This window comes from Mustela putorius, unplaced genomic scaffold, assembly GCF_011764305.1.
Source record: "Mustela putorius furo isolate JIRA1106 unplaced genomic scaffold, ASM1176430v1.1 tig00003907_pilon_pilon_pilon:0A:0A:0A:0A, whole genome shotgun sequence".
Classification (NCBI taxonomy): Eukaryota; Metazoa; Chordata; class Mammalia; order Carnivora; family Mustelidae; genus Mustela; species Mustela putorius.
In genome coordinates, this window is record NW_025422055.1 from 2729009 (window position 1) to 2752449 (window position 23441).

At 47.7% G+C, this 23441-nt stretch overlaps 1 protein-coding gene across 1 annotated transcript in view; it reads right to left on the reverse strand.

The window, feature by feature from the left end:
• LOC101686371 (F-actin-uncapping protein LRRC16A) overlaps positions 1-23441 on the reverse strand; it is a 265401-nt gene that overhangs the window by 154193 nt on the left and 87767 nt on the right. The window contains 2 exon segments of the mRNA XM_045068435.1: positions 2648-2707; positions 6530-6580. Of these exon segments, the coding sequence (XP_044924370.1) occupies positions 2648-2707; positions 6530-6580 (111 nt within the window).

A 23441-nucleotide genomic window follows, 5' to 3' on the forward strand; every position in this document is an offset into this window, starting at 1 on the left:
TTTAAAACAATACCATAAATGGTACAGCATCACAACATACAGGATGCTTGGGAATAAATCTGACAAAAGACGTGTAAGACCTATATACTGAAAGCTACAACAAAATGCCACAGAGACAAATTGAAGAAGGCCTAAATAGTGTAGAAATACACAGCTTTCTTGGGTCAAGGGCTCCATACTGTGAAGACGTCAGTTTTCCCTAAACTGGCTTATAGATTCAATCCAATACCAACCAAGATCTCAACAGCCTTCTCTGTAGAAACTGAGCTGAGTCTAAAATTCTTACAGAATTGCAAAGGACCCAGAACCAATGAACAACTGTGAGAAAGAACAAAGTTGGAAGATTAACACTATCTGATTTTGAGTCTTACTATAAAGTTACAGTGATCAGGACGGTGTGGTAGTTGTATAAACACTGACAAACAGACCACAGGGACAAGATTCAGTCCAGAAATGGACCAACACTTACATGAACAACCACAAAAGTGGAAGCCAGTTCAGTGTGGAAACAACAGTGCTTCAAACAGGTGGATAAGCCACACACATGCAAAAGAAAACACACACACACACACACACACACACACCCCAAAAAGAATCCCGCGCATTGCTTTATATACAGAAACTCCTTCAAAGTGGATTATAGAGCTAATGTATAATGTAAAGCTGTAATACTCCCAAAAGATATAGAACATTCTGTGACCCTGGGTTGAGCAAAGATTTATTCAACATGACACCAGCATGATCCATAAAAATATATATATAAAGACAAATTGAACATCATCAAAATTTAAAACTTGTGCCCTTTGAAAAGCACTGCAAAGAACATGAAAAGACAGGCTGCAGATGGAGGAAAAAATACGTGTAAATCGTGTATCCGAAAAGGGATTTGTGTTCAGAATATACAAAGAACTCTTAAAACAATAACAAAACAACTCAATTTTAAAAATGGCAAAGCATTTTAAACAGCACTTGAAAAAGGCAGATAGAGGATGGCAGACAAATAGATAAAAAGATAATTTTTTTTTTGAAGATTTTATTTATTTGACAGAGAGAGACACAACGAGAGAGGCAACACAAGGGGGCTGGGGGAGGGAGAAGCAGGCTTCCCGCCCAGCAGGTTGCCCGAGGCGGGGCTGGATCCCAGGATCCTGGAATCATGATCTGAGCAGAAGGCAGACGCTTAACAACTGAGCCACCCAGGCGCTCGACTCAACATCTTTAGTCATTGGAAAAATGCAAATTAAAACTACAATGAGAAAGCATCACACACTTTTCAGAATGGCTAAAATTAAACACAATGACCACGCCAGTGTCAGGAGAATGTAGAGGAACCGGGACCCCCACGTACTGTTTGTTCATGGCAACGTCCAATGGTATAACTACTTCGGAAAACAGTTCAGAGTCTTCTTAAAAAGTTAAACATGCACCCACCATACACTTCAGCCATTCCATTCCGAGATATCTACCCATGAGAAATGAAAGCCTCTGTCCAATCAAAGATTTGTACATAAAGGTTCACAGCAGCTTTGCTGGTCTTGGCCAACAACACAAACAACCCAACTGTCCCCCACTGGGTGAAGGGGTAAGGCAGCCGTGGTACAGCCCACAGTGGAATACAACAGAACACGAGGGGACATAGCGGGACACAGTGGGACAGAACAGAACACAGTGGAACACTACTCAACAATAAAAAGGAACTACTGAGACATGCAACAAAATAAATCGATCCCAAAACAATTTTTCCAATAAAAGAAGGTAGGCAATAAAGTATCAGACTCCTCTCCAGCTGCAGGGAGCTGACGCCCGCAGGTGAGGAGAGCAAGAGGGTGTGCTGCCTGGGCGATAGGGGAAGACCGTGTGATGAGGACTAAATCTGGTATCTCGACTGTGGTAATGGTTTCACAGTGCACATATGTCAAAGCTTAACCACACTGTACACTTCAGCTTCTGGCATATTACTTATTATCGCTCAATCAAGCTGTTTTCAAAAATCTGCATCTTAGGGACACCTGGGTGGCTCAGGTGGTTGAGCATCCAACTCCTGATTTTGGCTCAGGTCATGATCCCTGGGTCGTGAGATCGAGCCCCACGTGGAGCCCTACCTCAAGGCCTGTTATCAGGCTCTGTTCTCAATAGGGAATCTGCTTGAGAGTCTCTCTCTCTCCCTCCCCCTCTCCCTCTGTATCTTCCCACCATGTGCTTTCTCTCTCTCTCTAAAATAATAAATAAATCTTAAAAAAATAAAAATCCACATTTTATTAATGCCAGAAAAATTTCATGCATCACTATATTCCCAGAAAGACCTTATTAGATACTGTTGTATAATAGCTACAAGATTTTAACACTAAACCTTGTTGTACAAAATCTCGTGTTTACATCCCCAGCTCACATAAGAGCTCACTGGTCCTTCTCAGACTGAGTTCCGCAGAATGTGTTTACCTTCCAAGAACAACACATTCCCAGCCCCGACCCACAAAGCCCCCCAAAGTTTCTCATTCAGAAACTTCATTTTCCCTAATCTGGTTTTCCTACATTATCTCAGAGAATTTCAACAGTGAAACCAGACAGGAGTTTCCCAGTTTCAGAAACCCAAGAGAGGTTAGGGCCCCGCTGTCGGGACACACAAGCTGCTGCTGTTGGCACGTACCTGAGCGGACTTGGAGCACATGACACCATGAATCTCCAGGTAGCTGAAGGTTAACTCGAGCTGCAATTGAAATAAAAACCTGTAATGAATGAGGGTGGCAAAACCTAGACTTCACGGTGAAAATGCTACAATTACAAACAGTCTGAGAGCCAAACAAGGATCTGGGTGTCTTTGGAAGGCAGGTGGGCTTACCGTCTCCATTCCTGCATGAAGATATGACCTTGATTACTGTCTTTCAGAAAAAGTATTCTTCACTTTACTAAAGGCTGAAAGGAAGCTAGAAGTCTGACTTTTTAAATTTCATGGAAGGACAAAATCAATGGAAAGTTTTTACACATCTACTCTATTATTTCTTCATTGAGAGATGAATGTGTATGAAATGAATGCTCTCCTATTTCAAAATTTTGCTCCAGAAAGTCCCATCAAGATGACAATGTTGGGTTTTCCCTTCTCTCTAAACCCTTACCTCTTTGGGTGACACTCTGGCCACTTACTGGAATCATTGTCATTCCTTCTCCATCTTTCAAAAAAAAATGCCTATTTTGAATGGATTTAGAAAAATACAACATGTAGGAATTTTAAACTGTGGTTAAATGAAACACACAGTTATATAAAAATTTTATCTCTGTGGGCAGATAAATGATGTATTTCCTTCCCGTTTTAATAAGTGATCCTTTCTCTCTTCTCCTATAATCAGCATTTTTCCTCCTTCAAAATAGCTCCAGTCCCACACTTTTCCTATTTTTCCTCGACAACAGCCACTAATCTTTCCCCCAATTTTGCAGTCTTTCATCTGACTACAGCAAACAATCCCAGCACACCTGTTTGAGGAGATGGAGTTAGATCAGTTTATTTGAACTCTTCGCCCTCAAACTAGAAAGGTAGGGGGAAAAGTACCTTTGAGGGAACCAAACCCACAAGACCCTTAGTTGTGCCCCTGGGTGCTATGCTGTACCCTATGCATTTGGTAGGAAAAACATTACAACGGAGAACCCCTGAGTCTCCAGCTAACTATCTTGATGTCTAGCGCTGAGGGCCAGAGATAGAAAAGTTATTCTTTCATTATTCACTCAGTCAACCCACAGACGCATGTGGAAGGCCTAGTAGGTGCCAGGACTGGAACTGGAAAGGAGGAGGACATAACTCTCTTGTCCTCCCCGAGTCAAATGCGGCACTGGAGGCGCATTTTAAACATTTTATTCGAGTAGAAGTCTTCTTACCTACCATTATTATCAAAACTGATGCTTGGCTGGGTTTTGAAAAGTCACCTCAAGCAGGAAATCATTTTCTAAAAAGTATTCATATCTACCTTCAGTTAGTTCAAAGCAAAACTTGTAAACATTGTCTCCATGGCTAGCCCTTGACAGAGTGACCACATTTCCTCTTGGGAGTAGAGCCCACTGGCTAGCCTGGCCACTGTATTTCCTCTGGGGGCCACACCCGCAAATGTAGGGCGCCTGCCATCCAATTCAAGTCTCTCCAAAATGGAGTGAAGGGGTGTCCAGGTGGCTCAGTCAGTTGGGTGCCCAACTCTTGATCTCAGCTCAGGTCATGATCTCGGGGTCATGGGATCAAGCCCCATGTTGGGCTCCCTGCTCAGTGGGGAGTCTGCCTGTGATTCTCTCCCTCTCCCTTTGCCTCTGCTCTTCCATGTCCCACCACTCCCTCTCTCTCTCAAATAAATAAATATTTGAAAATAAATAATAATAAACACAATGGAGAATTTGAAGACACTTGCAAAGCAACTTGAGGGTATAATTTTACTGAATTACTATGCTCCCCACCACCTCAGCCTTTAACAACTGTCTGGTCCTTAACAAGACAGTAATTTCTTTTTCCATAATTCACCTTTACCAATATTTAGTATTGCACAGATACTCTTTTGCAGCCTATTTCACTGCTATGTGAAATACCTTTAATTAAATAAATGTACTGCTGTCATGACAGCTGCTATGAATAGGTTTGGAAACAAACCGCTGAACCTCAGTGGGCACTCATTCAACTGGTGGGAGCAGGTGTGAACAGGCCGGTGCTCTCACCGCCCAGCAGCTATTTAAACCAGCTGGCATGAGTCCACATCATGCGGCATGGCACAGGTACCCTGTGATCAATCTGGCCGAGGGAGGTTAGTTGGAGGTCAATTAAGACGTTTCCATGGCACCTGGGGCTGTCACTGAGCGAGGCAAAGTGTCAGGGAGCAGGAAAGCATGGAGACATTTGGCGAGGCTCTCAAGTTTGTCAAGGAAACAAGGAGCCAAAAAGGAAGTCCAGGAAGAAGGCAGGGGGAGATTCTTCAACCCAGCTTCTCTGTGGGTCCGTGCCTGATCTGATAATTACCCACTCCTGCCCGCAAAGTTGAGCTGGGGCCTTCGGGGGCGAGAGCAAATTTCTAGTTCTTCACTGGGCGTGACTGCAAAAGTATTTACTTTTGGGTTCATCACAGAGATGGACATTTCTATTTTGTACATCTGACTGCATGTGTGATACATTTAACATAAATACCAAAGAAAAAGTGTTCCTTCGCTGCCCAAAAAAAGAGAAGACATTTATGCCATAATCAGTACCTACTATATAGTACTCTTCTGAGTATAATTATTTCCCCAGGAAATTAGTGCCATCGACACAGGTCTTGCTTCTCAGCCAAGGTGTGCTGTGGCGCATGAAAACCAGCCTGGTCTAAGGGGGCAACGTGAACACACAGCACTTTGGAAGAAAACTGCTTTTCTCTATCTGCGATGCTGACCAGATCTGAAATCAGAACCAATCCCCGAACTATGCACATCATAGGACAAAGCCGGTCTGGGGGCAGAGCAAGGAAGGGGGCAATATGGGGTCAGTCGGCAAAAGAGGGGCAGCGACTGCCCCAGAGATAAGCCGCCTTTCCACATCAGAACATTTTTAATTAGGGGAAATATTATTCAGGGGCCTTCTACTCAATAGGGTACTTGACTATTTCTCAAGCCCATAAAATTTCCTTCTGCAATTAATTTTTCCCCAGTGGGATAATGGTTCAGTCACGTCCTTACAGCCTGCTTTGGAGTGTTTTACTATATAGGCAACGGAGCCCAACACCATCCCCATAATCACTGATTTCATTCACGACACATTAGAAACAGCCTCACTTCACATGACCAACGGGGGCGGGGACCGACAGGTGCACTCCTCGGAGAAACATCGTAAAATTTAGCATCTGTTATAATCGGGGGGACAAAAAAAGGCAGCAGGCACCCTGAGCCCTGGACTAGCAAACAGTGAGCTGGTCTCTTGGGGAAATTAAATCGATCCTTTCCAGAACAGAGTGGTTTCACGGTCGGGCATATGCAGCTTTGAAACGAGAAGAGGAAAAACGATGGAGTAAAAGCTATTCGTCATCGCAACGCTGGGTGCTCCCTGAGGGAGAAGGAAGGAAAATATGGGTGTGCTAAGGGCACTCGGGACACAGCCTCAACCGTGAAGTCGGCATCACTGAGGAGTGAGCGTGTGCGCGCATGCGTGCACGCGCATGCGTGCACATGCCGCCCTCGCGAAGTCTGCGTCGCTGAGGAGTGCGCGCATGCGTGCACATGCCTCCTTCGTAAAGTGTGTCTCTGAGGAGTGCGCGCATGCGTGCACATGCCTCCTTCGTGAAGTCTGTGTCGCTGAGGAGCGCGCGCATGCGTGCACATGCCGCCTTCGTGAAGTCTGCGTCGCTGAGGAGTGCGCGCATGCGTGTACATGCCGCCCTCGTGAAGTCTGCGTCGCTGAGGAGCGCGCGCATGCGTGCACATGCCTCCTTCATGAAGTCTGCGTCGCTGAGGAGTGCGCACGTGTGTGTGCATGCGTGTGTGCGTGCGTGCGTGCATGCGTGCACGTGCGTGTTGGAGGAAAGGCATGGCCACTTACCTTGCTAGGGATCCGTGCTGTTACAAGGAAGGCCCGGCATGATGTGAGCACCTGCGGGAGAAAAAAGCAGCATCAGTAGAAGCACCACCGGTGGGACTGGGAGGCTCTGGTGTGACCCACAGGACTGAGGGACATGGAGCACCGAGAGGCCACAGGGCTTGGCTCCTGGCGTGTGAGCAAACTAAGGGAACTGGGACGGCTGCAGCCATGAGAGTCGCTGTAGGCACCGAACAAACCACCTGTGAACTCTCAAGGGGAGCAGTGGGTCAGCAGCCCACAGGACCAAGAGATGTTACTTCAGCTGAGTCAGCACGACAGGTCTTACAGACCGTCATGAGCCTCCCTATACCAACAGCAAACTGAAGGAACAAGCCAAGGGCTCGTGCACACTTTCCAATTACAACCACCGGCCACGCTGGCCCTCTTGCTTCGCCTTCTCGGTACACAGGCGGAGAACACTTACACAGGCCCAGGCAGCGTAACCGTGTACTCCAAGCTGTCCCCAGCTAAGTTTCTTGGCGGGCTTGTCCCAGTCCTTGAGAGAACATGTATGGAAGTTTTCACTCTAAAACTCAGCTAAGAACATCGATGGAGCCCAGAGAGCCCCGCATGCCCTGCAGAGGCTCGAAATGGTTTGAAGTCAGGCCTGGAGGAGGGATCTCACATCTATGACTGCCAAGGTCCCAAGGTGCTTGGAGGCCCAGGCAGACCCCAGGGCCTTTGCAGTGGAGAGGAGGAGTCTCTGACACTGTGGTGCTGCTGGGAGAACTGGCTTTTTCATTTCCCGGAGAACCTCCTTATTACTAAATTTAGTATTTACAATGCAGCACACATGTTTCTCTCTTCCGGGGGCACTAATACAAGCAACCCCCAGTCTTGTCGCAAATCTAAAGCCCAGAGAAACTCCGCATAGAGGTAAATTCGTATCCAGGTCACAAAACTCACGTGCCGAAAGAGGACTCAGTATCACCTGTGACCTAAAACCCCCGTTTATCGTCTCAGTTTCCCATCTGAGAGCAGGTCCAGAGAAACTCATCACATTTGCCGGCTTGTGCCAGCATTGAGACTGGACACTGGGACCCCTGACCCCAGCGTATTATATCTATACTCCTTCCCCTCACATGCACCATACATTCAGTGCCAAAAGCCCCAGACAAGAACAAGCCTTTCCATTATTTGCAAAAATACATTATGCTCTGTGAACAGTCCTGCAAAGGGAAACTGGTCCCAAGACATCCAGGATTGTGTTACAAGCACAGTAGCAACAACCACGACCAGTACTGCTGGTTACACCATCCCTGATCCTCTAAGAGCTAGAAACAGTTATTATCTCCATTTGAACAAGAAGAAACTAAGGCCTGGAAAGATTATGTCACTTCCTGAGTGACCCAGAAAGCAGGTGGCAGAGCTGGGATTTGAAGCTGGTGTGGTCTCGGTCCAGAGACTAATTCTTTAATACAGACCGTCAGATTTCCAGAATCTACTTCCTGAAGAGTCTACACACATGCAAACACAGATGAGTCACAGAACTTTAAAGCCAGAAAAAAGCAAACGGGTATAAGTGTCACTGGCAGGATGAGCGATGTCTGAGGATCATAAAGAAAAGAACCTGTCCCTACTGGTCTGCCCGTCTGTCTCTGTCTTCTATCCGCTTACCTGTTTCTAGCTCTCTACCTGAGTAACTCAGTCTGTGTGTGTCTCTCCCCACCTGCCCCCCCTCTTCCACACCCTGCCCTGCTGTGGCGGCCACTGCCCCCCATGCTCCCCAGCTTCTCAGTCTCCAGTCCCTCCTCTGGCTCCCCACTCCCCACCCCCCACTCTGCCCTCATTTCTCAGCACTTCCCCTAATGCCTATGCGGAGCACTCGAGAGCTTGTATCTTATTTATGCCTATTTCCAACAGTAGCCACCGTCACAGAGGAGATCCCGCATTCTCGAAGGATATTTCATTTGTAACACGGTCACAGAGACACTCAAACAAAACGTGAAATAAAAATGACAAGGCACCTTTTGACACGGTTGAACAAAGAGCACCTCGGTAATTAAGTGATTACAAGGTCCCCTGTGTGAATCTAATTAATAAGTCTTAGAAACTAATCTCAAACAAGCACCCAGCCCACTGACATGCAGCGGCGCGGGTCGGCTTCCCGTCCTTTTGTCCGTGCGGGGCTCGGGGTTAGGAAGTTTCCCCACAAGAAGCCTGCCTGCCTTCTCTGGACAAGCCCTCTCCAGACCAGTCACCACGGGGGCTTCAAGGTGCCACAGATAGAGTATTCACTGGGTCAGTACACTTTTTAAAAGGGAGGATTAAAACAAAACAAAACAGAATGTTCCTATGGCCTCTCCCTTTGAATAAAGAGCAACCAACCTCTTGACCATGCATCGACACTACGACGTCCTAATGAGCGCTTCTGCTTTCCCTCAGCCAACTTGACAGAGCCTCCAATCTGTGCTCCTGTGTGCCAACTCCCTTTCTTTAAAAATATTCCTTAAGTACCCAGTGTCCTCCGGAAGTTGTACCCAGTGTCCTTTCGAATTTGGACACGGGCCAACAGAATTTGCCTGAAAAGAGCCACATCCGTGTGGGAGCCCAGGCTTTGAAGGAAGAAGCTTTCTGCCGGCCGGTCCCCATTTCTGGTAGTCATCTACGGTCCCCAGAGGCACGAGGACTGGTCTTAGAAAGTTTGGGAGGGGGTGGGGTGGGGTGGGGTGGAGTGGGTGAAATCATCAGTAGCCAACCCAGCCTTTCCCAAGTCTATACCCGCCTGCGAGCACAAGAGTGTAGCAGTATTTTGCAGCAAGAGAAGAAAACTACAAATGCCTTCATTCCAAGAATCCTGCCTCTTGGTCCATCAATGCAAACTGGGCCAATAAATGGGGCTATGTTCATGCTGGGGCTATGTTCATGCTGGGAACCCCAAAGAACTTGGTCTCCTAGCTTTCCTGTTCAGCTCCAAGACTGCCCCGGGTTTTGTGGTCTTGGAGGCTTCAGAGTGCATACATATGGCAAGCACACAGGAAAACTCCTCAGCGATTGATCCCAGTAATAAGCACTACCTCGGTACTGGGAGTAACAAGTATCCCATTTGCCGATGGTTCTAGTCTGAGCACTGAGAATCCTGTGTTCCAGGACTCCAGGACCCTTGCTCAGCCTCCCTCCATGGGTTTTGGAATCAGGAAGGCAGATTTAAATTCTGGTTCTGCTACTCGCTAGCGGTTTAACCCCAATAGTCAGTGAACTTCCCGATACCTCAATTTGCTCATCTGTAGAACAAGAGGAATATTCCTCCATAGGACAAATGCCATGATTTTAAGTATGATACCGACGTAGATAAAGGCCTAGCCCAGCTCCCAAAAGGTCTTTACCAAATACCCGCTCTCTATCATTTTAACTGATGTGATAGCATCTTAAATTTCGATTCCCAAATTAAGATTAAGTAGTTACATTTGCTGGATTTTTTTAAAAAAAAATATTAGTTTTTGGCAACAGAACAAAACAAACAAAACCTACCAAGATTCTGAGATATCCTCTAGGCTAAAATTTTCAGTTCAATATATTTTCTTGCAAAGTTAAAAACAACAACAGCAAAAAAACCTTGGGGGCAGGTAGAGGGCCTCAGAAGAACTATCTGTCCTCAATCAAGGAAACTTAGTCACCAAGGATAAGCTACAACTTCCCTCCCACCTCCTCTGGGGAGGCCCATTCTTCCACAAAGGTCTTAGCATGCAAACCACATCTTCAAGCCCTATAATGAATTTCCTCTCCCTTTCATTGAAATGCAAGCAGCAGCCTTGCTCCCTCTGAGGCTTCTCCACTCAACTTTTAACTTCAAAATTTCACTTCGAAACGTTTTATAAAAATCCTTCCTACTGCTAAGACTCACAACTTAGCAGAGGAGCCTAAATATTCTTACAGAAATGATATATAATGAGGTTGGCTATGAAGCCCTCTCACTGCATACTTCTTAAAAACTGAAATAAATACCTATTTCACCCTCTTTAATAACTCCATTGCTTAAAGCCTCCCACCGCACAGGTAATCCATAAATTCATGCCATCTAAATCCACATTCTCTCGTACAGATTACCAAGAATGCCTTTCCTTTAAAATTGGGCTCTACACGCCAAATATTCAAAAAAGGGTCTTATACCCCCTAAGTACTCTCTAATTTGCAAGCAAATAAAATGATGAAAGCCATGTAATACATTTACCCTCTTCCAGACTCCCAGCTCGAAGGGTGTCATGGACAAGACCTCTTTAATCCAAGACACACACTTCCAGGCAGAGAGACGAGCAGGTGGCAAGGACCATTATCACCACCGTGCAGGCGTGAGTGACAGATGCCCAGAGCCTTGCACAAGATTGCCCAGAAAGTTGAATGAGAATAAAAAGTCTCTCCTGGCCCTGAGCCTCCTAACACACTGCACCCACCCATGAGAACCATCACCCTCTCTAGCTAAAGCAGGAGGAGGCTTCACCTGAAAGGAATACAAACAATACATCATTTTTGTGCAATTTCTGGCTCCTGATCCCTTGTAACACTGGATCACCACACTACTGAGTATCTGTCTGTTTCTCTGTGTCATTAACAGATGTGCCTAACGAGGCAGGATGGTCTAGTACAGGATCTGAAAATTACAGCCTATGGGCCAAATCCCGCACACCACCTCTTTTTATAAATAAAGCTTTAATGGGACATGGCTACACCATTTGTTTGATGTACTGTCTCTGGCTGCTTTCACACAGGCAGAGTTGAAGCAACAGAGATTTTTAGGGCACACAGGGCCTAAAATACTTACTATCTGGTCCCATACAGAAAGAACTATCAGGTCCCATACGGAAGGAGTTCGTCAACCCCTGGCCCAGCACTCTCAAGGGAGAAGCCCGGAGTGGGACAGTTCTCTGCATTTCAATTCGATCTACTATCTGTGTGACTTAGGCGAACCACCTGACCATCACTGTGTGGCTCTGTTTCCTCCTCTGCAAATGGGAGCAGAAATAGTACCTGTGCCCACGGAGCCATGAGAGTTCACCGGGTCCATCGTACGTGTGACACACCCAGAAGAGCACTCGCAGGTCAAACAGCACAACCGTGTGTGAGTATTTGTATATCTCAAAAGAACAACAAAACCGCGACACATGCCCACCACCGTGTTAAACCAAGAGGGAGTCAGCCCTACGTACCCTGGGGTTGGCTTCAACCTGGCTGAGGGCCCTAACGGAATAGGTCACTATCTTTGTGGACCTAAATGTCCCCAAAGTAGAATTAAGAATGGTGGAAGAGGTCCCCGTGTCCCCTTCCTGCACTTGGGATCCGTGATGTGGGCCCACTGTGGGCTCCCCCGGCTCCAGGACCCGCTCCTCTCTGGTGTGTGGACAGCTTCAAAGGGCAAGTCCCCAGGACATATCTGCTGAGAGGAATTAATTCCTTCCTGGGGCCCCACTCCCTGGCAAGATAGATGCTCCCTCCATACAGGAGCACGGAAGCCACTGGAGCTGGGCTTCGGTTCTCTCACACCTGTGCACATCCATTTCTTCTTCACCTGGTTATTTCCGCCCCTGTGCAGACAATGGGGTGTTTACACACAGCGTGTCAGACACAATGGCTTCCTTCCGACTGCAGTCCCATTGCTGCAAGCTCCATCACCGAAGCATGAAAGAAAACAAACGCATTTAATGTTTCTCCGCAGATGAACATGTGGCCACTTCAAAACATCCATTCTCCTTAACGTCACTCCATATCACATCTTCTTTCAAACCATCGGCTGACACAAAACTCTGGAATATGTCACACTGATTCTATTATGAGGGCACATTTTTCTTTCTTTTTTTTTTTTTTAAACACTTTATTTCTTTATTTGTTGGCGGGGGGGAGGGGGTTGGTGGCGGTGCACAAGCAGGGAGAGTGGCAGGCAGAGGGAGAAACACAAGCAGAGAGCCTGATGTGGAACTCGATCCCAGGACCCTGGGGTCATGACCGGAGCCAAAGGCAGATGCTTAACTGACTGAGCCACCCAGGCGCCCCAGGACACACTTTTTGAGGCAGAATTCTCCCTAGAAAGGGACCACCTCCCAGGCTATGAACAAGATGAGTCCAATACTCAGCTCCAGCTCCTTGGGGTGCAGGGGGGCCCACGTCAGGCTCTTGGGGTCCAGAGTTCCTGCCCAGAGCTCTCAACCCCAGGCGGGTGCTTGGGAAGGGATTAGTCATCACTGTCCTGTTTATGTTGTAAATGAATTCGACAGAAGGGTCACAGCTGTGCAAGGAATAACGAAAACATACAACATCGTCGTATTAACCCAGTTAACTAACAAAACTTCTCCTGTGTCCTCAACCCACCAGCCTGTCTCTTCTTGAATGTGAGAGTCACTAGAACTCAATTATAGCTAAAAATCAGAGCTGAGAAGGACCTGGGGAAACGTGTCCTGGGAAACCCCAGAGGTGAGGTGAGGACCCTCTGTCCCAGGTATGGCATCCAACAGGGACCACAAAGAATCACTTGAAAGAAAAGACAAGTAACCATGACAGCATAGTGACAAAGAAGGCTGGCTCCAGAGGCAGAGAGCCCAGGGATAAATTCCCACTACACCACTTACTACCAGCTGTGTGACCTTGGGCAGGTTACTTAGCCTCTCTGTGCCCTGGTCTCCCCCTCCGTAAAAGCATGGGGACAATATCACCTACCCAGATACCATATGTGAGGTACTCAGAACAAAACCAGGCACAAAACAAAGTCCGATAAAGGTATATCCTTGGGCACATTTACAAGAAAAACTATAGCTAACAATGGGCTATACGTTAGCATTGGAACAAGAAGTTAGTTTCACCATCTTTCACTAGAATTTTGTTGCTGTGGTCTCTCCCCAACCTGAACCATTTCACCCAATCAGCCTCTGTTTCCCAGCCTTATACCCTCATCTTTCTAGCCAAGGAGTCACAGAAGTCACTCCCTTCTTCTCTTTTGATACATTAGCAGTGTCATCCAATGTAAAAAGTACAATTTTCTCTCCTTCTCTCGGAGCAAATTTATGAAATATTTTTCTACTTTGTGAAAGTGTGGTGGCATATGGTAGGAGGACTGATTTAGATTTGATACTGCTACCTATATCAGAGAGAGAGAGATTCGTCATGAAATTCGGAGATTAGAAATTGGGAGGGAAAGATTTCTGTACCCAGCAATCTTTATTTTTATTTTAGAGAGCACTTGCACAAGGCGGGGAGTGGGGGAGAGGGACACAGAGAATCCCAAGCAGGCTCCATGCCCAGCAGGAAGGCTGACGTGGGGCTCGATCTCACGACCCTGAGATCATGACCTGAGCTGAAATCAAGAGTCTGACATTTAACCTCCTGAGTCACGCAGACTTCCCTGCACATACTCATCAGTAGAGCTTAGCAAGCATCTTAATAAAATGGACTAAACTGAACTGAAAGCGAAAAGAAAACCAAGTGCCTTGCAAGGGAACACCAGAAGCCACCGTTTCATGAGACTTCTGTTCCAGAGATACCGGCGTGCACATGGTACGTGGGCATGCACATGTGTGTGTGTGCACAGGCATGCAACATATGTAGGAGAGGGGCCTCTCAAACCAGTATCAAAAAGAGCCCGTCTCGGAGTCCGGGTTTTGAGAGTCTGAGAGTCCTGACTTATGAAACCTGTAAGCACCGCCCACCATGAGGCTACAGATGAGGCAGAGGCAGCGGGGTTCGGCGGCCAGAACAAGGGCTTTGCAGTCAGACAGACGTCGGGACAAACCCCAGCGTTGCCATCGGGTGAGCGGGGAGGCAGCAGAAGGGTTACCTGAAGGTTCCAGGCTGCAGGACCCTCACCCTGAAGTTAGAAACACCACTTGTCCTTGTGTAAGATTTAAAGATAACTTATGGAATGCTAGGCCTATAGTAGACATTAGTGTAAACAGAGCCGTTAGAACCATCCCGATGCTTACAGAACGTAGCTCTGGAAGTGATTGCTAGGCATAAAGAACTGAGACATAAGAGACGTGTGCAAACTTGCTAGTGAGAGACAGAGCCAAAGCCCAGATGCCAGTCCCCCCAGGCTCAGCTTGGTTCTCAACACCTCAGTCTCTAGGATGTAGCCTGAGTCAGTCCCGGGAGATTATTCCCAAGGTAACTGCAGCCTCCCAGAGAATCAGAAGAGAATTTGCATTTCTGCATGGTGATGGAGGAAACCTGATACAGAGGAGGAACGCACTTTGGACTCTGAGCAAAGCAAGTCAGGTGCTTGAAAACTCCCCCCCCTGATTAACTACAGAATCCCTCTGAACCTTACTTTTCTTACCTGTGAAATGGGTAAAGCACAGGCTCTGCTGGACAGTTGTGACGATTACAGAGGTAACTTGTGAGACCCTAGCATTCTTCTGGACCTTCTTATCCGCCTTCACAGATGAGGCTAGCACTCGAGGTCAGGGATGCACCCCTCCCTGGGCTTCAGAGAGGTATGGCCCAGCCTGAGTCCTGACCCTATTGCTCACGAGTATGGGTGATTTAGGGACAGGCCTCTCTGCGCCTCACTTCTCACCTGTAAGATAAGGGATTGTAATACCTACCTCACTGCAGTCTGGGGCACGATCAGACAACAGACACTCAGAGCAGTGCTGCCCATAGTAAGTGTTACTATCCCCACCGGGCACCTGAGCCTCGGGGGGCCGTTCAGCCATTCCCAGGCTGCGTTACCTATTGCTAAAGACTGCACCACCTCGAGGATTTCTAATTCAGGCGTCCCACTCTAACAACAAGCTTCTCACTTCTCCTCAAAGTGCGACCCACGGGCTACAGGGGCTGGCACCCCTCAGCAGCTTGTTGAAATGCAGAATCTGAGCCCCCTCCCAGACTCGCAGCATCAGAACCTGCAAGAGCCCCAGGGGATTAATATGTCCAGGGCAGTGAGCCAAGCCCTCGTTTCTTGTTCCCCTACTCGGCGAGCTCACCACCCCATTCCCAGCCCCTGCACGGGCCGGCCATTGACCATTCCACTTCCTCCTGCCTCATCAGCCACAGCCCCTTCACCCCCCCAGAAACCTCCCTGAAACCCTTCCCCTGCCTGTTACTACCTTCCCTGTCCTTGCATTGCGCCCACAGAGACAAACCTCAACTCTGGATGAACCCGCCCCGCTGCCGGGCCCATGCCCGCCGGCCGGGGTGCCGGCCAAGCACAGCTGGAGAAGGGATCTAACCCGGCAAGCAGACTCCACTTCCTTCCACCGGGAGGACAGCTTTGCCTCCTGCTTCACTGAGAAAACAGCAATGACGGGAACGGAATCGCTGACCAGCCCAGCACAAACCCCGAAGCCTGTCTGCACCTGCAGCCGCCTCGGCCTCCCTCCTCCTCTCCCGCTGAAGTGCGTGACGCCAATACCCATCCTTCTCCTGGGCTCTGGATCACCACCCACCTGTCCTAGAGCCAGAGTTTGCCCTCCCTCCCCTACCTAAAGGTCCAAATACTGTCTCCTAACCCGCGGTCTCAGCAACCTAACCCAGCAGGTCTCGGATCCTGCTGGGCTCTGAAGCACGTTAGCACATCCCTCGTCTGCTAAGCTCTGCAGCGGCTCTGAGCATCACTTCAGCCCTCTCCTCCCCACCCAGCCGCAGCGGCCTTCTGGGGGTGCTCCCACGGGGAGGGGCAGCCCCTCCTCCCTTACCTTCACCTTCTTCCCAACTACTCATCCTTCGGACCCCAACCTAAAGGACTACCCGAAGGCGGTTCAGGCCCTGGCAGGCAGCCTGTCATATGCTCTCAGGGCATTTGCATGTTCCCTTAGTAACACGTAGCACAATTTTCATTATCGGTGGAATGACGCATTTAATATCTTCCGGCCCCACCAGACCTGGGAGCAGGGACCTTCCTTATCTGTCCTCTTCAAAGCTACATTTCCCCATGCTCGGCACAGAGAAGGGGTTCAAGTGCCTGGACAGCTCCTCCCCAACCCCTTTCCAGACACGAAAATTCACGATTTTACAAAGTAAAAGGTTGCCGCAGTCTGTGAAACGGATTAGAAAAATTCCGCCTGCCTGTTTATTCCGGCCGCCTGCCACATCAGCGACACATCCTTTGCACTTCACAGGGGTATCCTAGAAGGAAAGGACCTGAAGATGTATTGTTTGCAGCTCACCTCAGCCCACTACAAAGGCATCTGCTAGCTAATTCCCACCGTACCTGTCAAAAGGAAGAGCGAGGTAATAAGCACAGGTTACCTACAGAGGAAAGGTTTAGAAGTGCCACATGCTGACATCCTGCCTTTTGTCTACTGTGCTCAAAGAACTTCACTAATTCGCTGCAGAGAGGCAGGTCCCCACGCTGGCCTTCAGCAACTCCGCAAGTTGGGGATGCCCTCTCTGGCCATGCATGCAGGAGAAGCAAAATGTGCTTTCACAAATACTATCAGAGAGCCTCTGGCTTCCTACATCTTGATTTGGCCCTTGAATGTGCTAAAGGGGCATCAGTGCGAAATCCGCAAAACTAAACAACTCAGAAAGGGTGGGGCAGGGAACTACCCAGGAGACAGATTTTATAAAATACAAAAATAACCCTATGTTATCTTAGTGAGGACTGACAGAAAACTTAAACATAAGGAAACCTATCTTCTAAAACCAGGGCACACTCAAAGGACAGGCCAAAGAGAGGAAACCGTTAAAAAAAAAGGGGGCACTAGTTTGGTTTCCTTTCTTGAAATTTCAGATAAAACGCGATCTGCTACGGGGAGCAGTGTTTTGCTCCGGCAACACAGAAACGTCATTCATCTCCTTGAGTAACTCCACGGGCCAGATGCCAAATGCTCCAAGTTTCCAGATAAAGTGAAACCTCTGGGCAGAGCTTTTTCAGCCCAAATTAGCTTTGGTACAATGGCCGGAAGGGAAAAGTCCAGAGCCTCAGGCCAGACCCCTGCTGCTATGGGCTGAATCCTCCCCCACCCCAAGGCCCTCTGCCCACTGAAAGCACCCTCATCTTTACTGCCTCAGGCACTCCCACACTCTCCCCTCTCCTGGACAGGCAGGTGCCCCAGTCTGCCATCAGACACTTCCCAGCGTGGGGTAAGGGACCCACCTCCTTCTGTCTAAAAGTCAAGTCCTCCCTGCCCCCCTGAAGCAACACACACTGGTTGGGTCCCTCATTCACGGCTCCTGCTACCTGAGAATAAACACAACTCTGTGGCCACTCGGCTCCTAAAAGGACTAAGACCAGAGCCCCTAGTTCTGGCTCTTTCCTGAGCTGTCCACGTAGGACCCCCGGAGCCCTGGTTCAGATGCTCCCTGCGTGGCCTGTCCAGAGCGGGAAGGAGGGGAAGGAGGCGCTAGTGGGGTGAGCCAGAGAGCAGAGCCTGGAACCAGAGCAGTCCCCGAGAGCAAGGGGCTGGAGGCAGGATTACACTGCAAGGGGCATCTCTGTGTTTCTCTTGTTAAATGAAGCTCGGTTAGATGAGCACTCTGGTTCCAAAACACAGACTTGCCGTCTAAATGCACCAATCTGATCCCGTTCTTTGTGTGTATGTAGTATTTATCATAATCCACTAGATATTTGAGTCATTCTTCCTCTCATTCATTAAATAATTATTGAGTGCCTACCTTGTGCTAGATACTCAGATTAAAAAGGCATAAAGCTCTGCCGTCGAGCAGCTTATATTCCACTGAGAGGGGACAGACTTCACACAAATAAATAAGTAACCATATGGATGGTATGCCAGCTGCTGAGGAGTACTGTGGGGGAAAAAATCTCACTAGGAGAGGGAATAGGGATTGCTGTATAGACATTGGGGAGGGGGTTGGTAAGTGGCATTTTTAAATAGTTTGGTGAGCCCTCATTATGAAGGGAAGTTGAAGAAGGTGTAAAGGAAATGCAGCCATGAGCCATCTGGCTATCTCGGGCAAGCATGGTGTAGGCAGAGGAGACAGCAAGTGCAAAGGTCCTGAGGTTTGATATATGCCTGTGGTAACCGAAGGATAAAGAGCCCACTGTGGCTCGAAGAGAGCAAACATGACTGAGGCCAGGGGACACAAGGGGTGTGGAGGGGGCTGTGAGATCTGAGAGGCCTTATAGGCCACCGTCCACACATTAGCTTTTACTTGGAATGAAAGGGTAAACCACCAGAGGACGGTGAGCACAGGATTGAGGTGAGATCTCAGACTGCCGGACTGCCCTGTTGAGAAGAGAATGGGGAAGCGGGTAAGAGGGCTGGAGTGAAAGCAGGAAACCCAGTCAAGAGGCAAGTGCACGAACTGACGAGAGATGATCGTAGCCGGGACCACAGTGGTCAGTGGGAGTGGTGAGAGGTGGCCGGATTCTGGATCCCCTTTGATAGTGGAGCCCAAACGGATTTGTGCAGAGAGTGAATGTGGAATATAAGAGATTATTTTGCTAAAGGTGAGGATTTGGCTTATACCCATGAAATAACTACTTAACAATTCAAGTTGGGACAAGATTAAGGGACTGCTAGGTTGGTCTAGGTAATGCGTTATCTGGTGAAGTAAGATAATATTTACGGAAGAAGTGCAACTTGAGAGCAAAGAACTGGCTCCAGGATTTTCCAAAAGCAGTTTTGTTCTCAGTAGAGAAACAAATGATGTTTTGGAGTGAGCCATGCTTTCCTGCCTACCTGCCTTGTGCTCTCTTTCCTAATTTCAAATGTACAGTTAAGATGGAGTAACATAAAGCCAGAGACTCCATTCAAATTCTAAAAAGCAACCTTGGGAAGGAGGAGGATGGGGTGTTCTTTTGCCTTTCTTCACAGCTTCTCTTCAGCAGCACTATCTCCCGAACCTTCTAGAAATTTTCTCTATCTGGTCTTTCCAACATTCTACTACCAACATGTGGCCACGAAGCACTTAAAATGTGACTAACCTGACTGAGGCACTGAAGTTTTATTGAATTTATTTAATTTTAAACCATCCAGCTAGTATTGTGACAAGCGGCTACCATATTGAACTCTACAGCTCTAAAGGGGGAAAAAAATCACTTTGCCTTCATGAACTGTACATTACGCTTTTTCTCTCGCAACTAAATTAAAAGGATACATACAACACAGATTTGTAAGACCTTTTTAAAAGATTTTTATTTATTTATTTATTTGAGAGAGAGAAGGAACATCAGCGGGAGAAGGGCAGAGGGAGAGGGAGAAGCAGGCAGTGAGCAGGGAGCCCGACATGGGACTCGATCCCAGGACCCTGGGATCATGACCTGGGATAAAGGCAGAGGCTTAACCTACTGAACCACCCAGGCGTTTCCAGATTTGTAGGATCTTATTTTTCATGACGCCCCACAGTTACCAATGGATTCTCCTAAGTCTGCCCATATTCTTTGAAAACAAACTGTGGATGGCTCGGTCTTAACAGTTTTGAAGCACATTTTCTGAGTTTTTGTTTGCAACTGTTAATACCTTCCAGGCCATCACTCTAACAAGGACATTCAGAATGAGATCTCCCTCCTTGAAGTATATTCAATGCTAACATTTTAAATGTCACAGAAAAAGAAAGAAAGACAAGACGCTCTTATGATACCTGAACTACCCTCCTGCTCTAAGTCTGAAGTACTTTCCGGCATGGGTTATCTCACTTTGCCTCCCCACATCGCTCCGAGCAAAAGGCCTGGTGTTCGAGCCACCATCTTTCAGCTGAGGAAATCAAGGCAAGGAAAGATTAACAGCGGTCCTAAATTTTACAGTGTAAATCTGTAGGTTGGCCAGGAAAGAGAAGCAGGAATTACTAAGACATGAAGACGGAAAATTGTTGAAATTTTTAGAAAAACAGACATCACGTGCAAATCTTTAGTTCCCATGCCTAGTAAGTTGGCAGGGCTGGGTCTCGAAACGCCGTCTGGATGAACTGAGCTGGTGGCAAGGCTGCTCCTTTGGACCCCAGCAACAGCCCTGGGGTCTGGCAAGAGGCTGGCCCCACCACCAGGCAGGGGGTTGGATTTGGTCAGGTAGTGCCAGCAAAACAGGGTTCCCTCGCTCACCAGCAAACCAGACTCAGACGAAGGGCAACATTCCTCACTAATCTCCTCACCCACCAGCTGCAGAATGAGCTTTCATTAAGCTTGCTTTTGAAACACTCAAGCTAACCCTACTTTCATCGCTGAACTGCACGGCCCCAGAGATTAATAGGGCAATTCAGTCAGTGTAGAGCTGACCTTTGAAGTTGTCAGTGAAATTCCTTCATTTTGAGGATAAGGAAACTAAGTCCCAGGAACTCTCTGATATTTGCAAAAGAACACAACTGTCCTCATTTTCCAAGCCAGCAAGTCCAAGTTCCTGTGTCACCTACAACTGAGGTTCAAGGCTGTGTGTCTCCTTACCTTTTAACTATAACGTGTTTCCAGAAAGTACTGTAGGATTAAAGGATCATCAATTTTATAGATGTGTATACGTGTGTTTTTCTACATGAATGAACTATTCTACAACATATGACACGTTACATAATAACGTATATAACACAATCATACTTATAAGTCATATATATGTGTGTGTATTATATATAATATTATATATATACACACATAAATAAAACAACATAATGTATTTCTCCCCCCAGGAAGGATATTACAACTGGTGACTGGATCCTTGAATGTTATTAAATCAGAGCTGAGACACAACAACATAAAAGCAAAGAAAATAAAACAACAAATACAAACTGTGAAAATTATTTAAAATTATTTGAGTATGTGTTAGTGTTCCTGTGAAATGAGCATAAATACATTATGTCTGGGACCAAAAGTACTATTTACTATTTGGGAAATGTATAAAATTAGAAACGTATCATACATCGTGCTTCTTGGAAATTTGGAAGGGCTTCTTAAGGATGGTGGGCTTAGCCTGGTCTTTTAAAATACAGCCTGGGCCGGTCTGAACCGTGGTCCCCTCTTAGTGAGCAGACATTCAGCATACGACTGAGCGGTAAGTCAGTGTGCCATCTCTAGGCAGGGCCTGTTTCCATGGTGACAGTGAAGATGGGGTTTCACACCCTTGGGTGGAGGACAGCCATCCAGCTCTGCGACCGGGCACCTGCCCCAAGAAGGCCACCAGCTGTGCTGTGTCACCTGGCTTGTCATTTTGATGGCCACTGCTTAAGAAAAACACATCTCCTTCATGAGTGTGGTGTATTCTGAAATCCCCAAACTGTAAGTTCTGGAAGGAGACTCGAGAAAGAAGGGCAAAAATGCTTAGTCTTAATCCTGGGGGGAAAAAAAATCGCCCATGCCATTAAGCACAGCCAGGGGCACAAGGCATTTTAGAACCAAGGAGGATCAGACCAAAACCTCATCATTCAACTTAAAATGTCTTTTTGGTTTCCTGAGAAAGCTTCCCAGCAGGAAAACAGATGCAAGCAGAAAGGAAAAGTATCCAGGAAGGTGGGTGTTGGTCTAACACGGAGACCCTAAGAATGGTCTTGGAGGCAATGGCGGGGGGCAGGGACTGGGGTTCACTTCACCTTTTCGGGACATCTTTCCTTTCCCTGGAAAGGGTAGATGCGTTCGTCACCGACTGTACTAAATCTGCAGGATCCGCATGGAGATTTTAAGATAGAGACAGACAGGAGTGGAAACTGGAAACTGCTCGGACAGAGCGAGGATTTCTGCAAGGCCCCCCGACTCTCGCGGACAGAATCTCAGGCCAGTGGAGCGGGGCTTCTCGGAACGGGCCCGCCAAGTCCCAGCTGTGTCTTGGGCAAATTACTGCGTCCCCCATCCTCCTGTCCTCAGCTGTGCACAGACACAGAGCAGTGTCGACTTCTCATGCGCATGGAGATTACACGAGAGGACATGTGCGAGATTACACAGAGCTGAGCCAACAACAACTCAACGCACATTAGTCGACCGATGGCTACAACAAGAAGAGTCGTAGTTCAAACGGTCAGAGTCGCTCTCTGAGAGGCAGAACTAAGTAAATTTCTAACTCCCTTGACCTACCAATAAATCAACAGGCAAAAGCAGAAAACACAACATCCCCTGGACCTAATTTGGTTTTGGAGTTCTCTAATGACTGCAGGAAGGGCCCACGCAGAACGGGCCCCGTCCAAACCAACCTTTCACATTCATTACTGTTATTTTCACCTTTAGTAAGTTAACAGAGTGTCCATTTTCCATCATTAGAAGCCAGCGTTTCATAGCTCCTGAATGTTCACGGGCCAGTTCGATCTCTGGTTTCGGTAGCTCTGACATGACTGCAAAACCTGCCAATTTCCAGCGGTTTCCAGAAACCTGGCTCTCGCCCTGTCAACACGCAGCCATTGCCCCAGCAGCTGGAGAGGGAGGGTCTCTAGTACAAGGGCAGCCCCACGGCCATGCTCCGGCAGAGCCCAAGCTTGGGGGATGGAAGCCTCCGTGAGCAGATGTGCTTGGAACAAGTGCTTAGCAGCTCCAAGTCGTCTCATGTCAGGTGATCTCTATGCGCCTCCAAAGGCCTGTCCATGTCACCCTTGGCTCAGCACAGTGCCCAGCAGCTCGGGGCCAACATCCCAATGCAAGTCTTCCCTCTGGACACCAGAACCCAGCAAGCTGGGGTCCTCCGTGTGTGATTATCACAGAGATGGGCCTCACTGACTTCAAGCTTCCAACAACAAGCCCCTTTCCACTAAGCAACGGGCTAGTCGGTAATGATCACTTCACACTAAGAAAAGGATTCACTCAAATTAAGGACGCTGCTAACACTTCCCTATCTTTGGGGGAGGAGAGAAATCACTTTAACATACAGGCCGACTTTACTAGTAGTGAGTAAAGATGTTCATCTGCTGTTGGGTTGTCAGAGAAGCACGTATTTCCAAGCACAAATCAGTGACTGATCCGCTATTGAGAGTTCTTGGAGGACCACGTCCTGATCAGGAACATCGCTGGGTCTGCCTGCTGAGACGCAGAGTCCCCCTCACATTAGAAAAATATCATAATGGTTTTGCTCATTAATTTATCAAT